Here is a 4,279-nt window from a genome sequence, read left to right as displayed (position 1 = left end):
AGAAGGAAGATTCCAAACAAAACCCTGTGTACATGATAACTCATTAAAAGGTGTTGTATCATTCTATGACTTTCGTACCTTAGCATGAGAAGCCCAGTAGATAAAAGTATTACAAATTTATTGGACGACAAGGGTAGGTGGGCCTGCGACTAATGGTTAAATAGGTGAGGGCAGTGAGGGAATTTCAAGGAAATTCGTGCAAGAGAGATCTAGAGAGAGAGAGAGAGAGAGAGGGGGGGGGGAGGAGAGAGAAGACCTAGCAGATGCAGAGAGCAATCTAGTGATCTAATCTAAGAAATGTAGGGAGGTGTTTGATAGTGTTGGGGATGAGATGGAGAGAGAGAATAGGGAGAGGGGCGAGGGGCAGTTCGGATTGAGAATAAGTATGAAAGGCACGAGTCAGGGGGCGAACAATAAATACGAGTAAGAGGTGATGAGGCTTATGATAACCCTCATGATCGTCACGTCGTTTTTATTCGCGTCTCCCGATAACTCCCAGAATTCCACGCTTCAGCCTTGGTTTTGCTTTGCCTTTTTTGCCTGTCTGCCTTGCGCCCTCTCTCTCACAATAAGCCAGTCAACCTCCTGTCGTCCTCACTGTCTTCTATTTAAATCAAGGGTAACCACTCTCTCTCTTTCTCTCTCCCTATCTATCTTGCCTGTTCAATCTCCATCTCTGCAACTAAAATACCCTTCATACAGCTGAGCTGAGTATATAGCACTCATATATCCTCCTTCCCCAACAAAGACATATGTGGTGAGAGAGAGAGAGAGAGAGAGAGGAGAGCGAGAGCAGCATCATCATTCTCTAGCTTGTTTCATTCCCTCACCTGTAAATTGTTCAGCTAAGCATATAGAAACCATTTTCCCTAGATAGATATATAACGAGAGTGAAATCTAGCGAGGGACACAGTTAGAGAGAGGGGGAGCTGCTGCTGCTGCTGCTACTAGGCTACAATGTGGATGATGGGTTGCAGTGATGGAAGTGGGTTTAACATGGCGGATTCTTTCAACGGTCGGAAGCTTCGGCCTCTCATGCCAAGGCTTACTACTAATAGCACTAACACTGCAACTGTAATGGCTCCTTGCTTGACTCGTATTCATGGTACAGATTTCTTTGCGTTGAATACTCATCTGGGTAAGTAGTGTTTGCTTTCTTTCCTTTTCCTTTTCAAACTTCACTCCTCGTCTGTTCTTTTGATTTTTATTCTTTTGTGTGGCTTGGGTTTCCTTATCTGTTTCAGCCACTGTAACCGAACACAGTAAGAGAGAGTTCAGTGCACAACCAGTGGTGAGCTCCCGGTGGAACCCCACACCGGAGCAGCTACGGACCCTCGAGGAATTATATCGATGTGGAACTCGAACGCCGACGGCTGAGCAAATCCAGCACATCACTGCTCAGCTCCGCCGGTTTGGCAAGATCGAAGGGAAGAATGTGTTCTATTGGTTTCAAAACCACAAGGCAAGAGAAAGGCAGAAACGCCGTCGTCGTTCTGCTGCTTCCGAAGAACAACAGCACTACGATACTGAAAGCTTAGACAAGAAAGAATCAGGTAATAAACACGTTAAGTAACTTCTCAATCTTGTTATTCCCCACCAGTTTATTTTCTTCTTTTTTTTTTTCAACCACAAACCAAGTTCATGTAGGACACCAGAAGTATAACACCAAGAGAGAGAAACTGCATGAGAGAGAAGTCCTTATTTGATTTTTGTTGTTTTATTTTATTTATTGATTACTTGAGATGTAAAGTGTAGGGTTTTGTTTTTCTTTCTGTCTACAGGGTCGAGTAGGACAGGCTATGAAGTTGAACAGACCAAGAACTGGGCTCCCCCTACAAACTGCAGTAGCCTTTCAGAGGTGCATATATAGTCCTTGCTTATGTTCCTAATATAAATCTCTTAAACTTAATAACCAGAGATCTCTAAACAGCAACAATGATTAGAAGTAGTAATAGGAACTATTGAGATTAAAGTTCAAAAAAGGCTAGATGGAGAGGGAAAGAAAGGAGAGATGCACAGAGCAACAAAAGCTTTGTATATGTTGGGAAACGAAAAGGGTTTAAAAGCTGCCCTCCTTCCTTTCTGTCGGGACTGTTGTTATTGGAACAAGTTGCATTTTTTGACCTTGTAATTCATTCATTCTTTAGTTTATTTTATTATTTTGATTTCTTCATCTTTTATGTGTTTTCGTTTTCTTCAGGAAACTGTTTCAATGCAAAGAGCAGCAGTAGCAGAAAGTAGAACAGACGGGTGGATTCAATTCGAGGAGGGAGAATTACAGCACAGAAGAACCTCAGTAGAAAGGAATCCTACGTGGCAAATGATGCAGCTATCTTCTCCTCCCACCACCCCTCTCAAAAACACCATAACCACAGCAACAACAGAAGCAATAACAGTAGTAGACCCAAAGCTCATAAACAACCAAAATCTGGAGCTTTTTAAAACACCCAGCAGAGAATATCTCCCAGCTGATCTCCTCAGCAATGGCGAAGAACGCAAAGACCAGGAGGAGTGTGGAGAATCTCAAACGCTTCAGCTCTTCCCACTAAGAAGCGACAGTGGAAATGGTGGTGTCGGTGATGAAGAGAAGGAGACTGAGGTGCCGAATCCAACCACGAATTCCAACTTTACTACATACCAATTTTTTGAGTTCCTTCCCACGAAGAACTGAAGAAGGAAACTTACCCATGTGGAGATGGTACTAGTGGGGCGTGGGATTACTTTGTTATGTATGTAAGTTAATGGGTGAAGCTTACATTTTGTTGTTATTGGAAATTCCCACTGTTTTAATTATTGCTCTTATTTTTATACTTCATGGAAGGTGTGCAAAGGATGGGTGTGGGCATTTAGTGATGTTGGAGTTAAGAAGGTTTCCATAAAATGCATTTCTACCATGATGGCTGGAATAATGAAGAGCTTAATTAAGGAAAATATTACAGGGTTCTGTGTTGATAGGACTACTTTAATTCTACCTTCTAGGCTCAATAATTAGGCATGAGAGAGAGAGAGAGAGAGAGAGAGAGATGGTGATGGAGACTTTGGTTCATAAATTGAGCGGCCTGAAATATGAATTTGATGTGAAATTGTTTGATGTTGAAATAACCAAGAATTAGGGATGGAGAAATATGCTTCATTGATCAGCGTTACAAAGATAGAAATCATATCTTTTCTTATGTATGTTTCTTTTTAAGTCCAAGGAACTGTGGGGGAAGGGGCAACTAACATAGTTGGAAAACCAACAAATTAATATATTAGAAAGAGAGCTCAACAACAAACCATAAAAATATGAAACTAACTAGTCTTAGAAAGGTAAAAGTATTTAAGCAGTTCATTGAATATAAGCAAGGATTAATGCAAAAGATCATTAAACCCATCATTTTCCTGGCAGTGTGAGTTCAATGCTTTGAAGACAAAATTGAGTTATTCACATCTTAGACAAAATAAAGGTTCAGGTTGCAGCATAACATTAAGTTTTATCCTTATCCTCTTAGGGAATTAGCACCAGAAACAATCTTCCCAATGTTACACACACTATTTAAAGTGACATTTTGGTGCTATTAATTAATGTGGCTAGTTATATGAAAGAACTGTATTACCCCATTTTGCTTCTGAACAAATGAGCAATTTTCATTCATCTGAAAGATTATTGGATACACCCCATGGACCACACAAGCAGTGGACAAGTAAGATCTACCATTAAGTGAAACCCTCAACACAAGCAGAAAGATTTATATAGATGAAGCAAATGCATCACCCCATATGAATATCAGTACAGAAGTGACATAGACTGGCATGCACATATTTCTTTCACATGTGATGACTGATGAGATGATAAACACCATAGCTTTTTAGAATGAATACTTTTTTTTGGATCTATATGATTTCATTGTTATTTGAAGATCATTGCATTGTACCTTCAGATGAGGTCCATGCGTGGTAAGAGAACTAAAAACAAATTTTCTCGTCAATTATGAAAGACAAAATCTTATTATAGGACCAGAAGTACATATATTGAAAAGTATCTTGAAATATCACACAGTCAGTTGCACTTGGGGTCATTCCATATTTAATAAAAAAAAAAATCACCAGATGCCTCCAAAGTTACATAAGATGAAATCCATGAACAATTTAAATTTTTTACCACAACCCTACATTAAATAAACAAGTCTTAGTTGCAAGAAGGTACGTATATGCATTGATCCCTGCAGCTAATGAACTTGTCCTTATTATTGCTTAATAACCTCTTCACAAGAACTAATGTCCGAACAAAACCAGTGAG

At 39.8% G+C, this 4,279-nt stretch overlaps 1 protein-coding gene across 1 annotated transcript; it reads left to right on the top strand.

Annotated features, from left to right (window-relative positions):
* Nucleotides 1-322: 322 nt before the first annotated feature.
* On the top strand, nucleotides 323-2,931 carry LOC104609963 (WUSCHEL-related homeobox 1-like). Its single transcript, XM_010276415.3, has 4 exons — nucleotides 323-1,138; nucleotides 1,245-1,553; nucleotides 1,782-1,858; nucleotides 2,201-2,931. Exons 1-4 carry the CDS (start codon nucleotides 958-960, stop codon nucleotides 2,669-2,671), a joined length of 1,038 nt encoding a protein of 345 aa, XP_010274717.1. The 5' UTR covers nucleotides 323-957; the 3' UTR covers nucleotides 2,672-2,931.
* Nucleotides 2,932-4,279: the final 1,348 nt, after the last annotated feature.

This window comes from Nelumbo nucifera, chromosome 4 (assembly GCF_055504915.1).
Source record: "Nelumbo nucifera cultivar China Antique chromosome 4, China Antique-T2T, whole genome shotgun sequence".
In the NCBI taxonomy this organism is placed as follows: domain Eukaryota; kingdom Viridiplantae; phylum Streptophyta; class Magnoliopsida; order Proteales; family Nelumbonaceae; genus Nelumbo; species Nelumbo nucifera.
The sequence above is the reverse complement of the archived record's forward strand: the minus strand, read 5'-3'. Positions and strand labels throughout refer to the sequence as shown.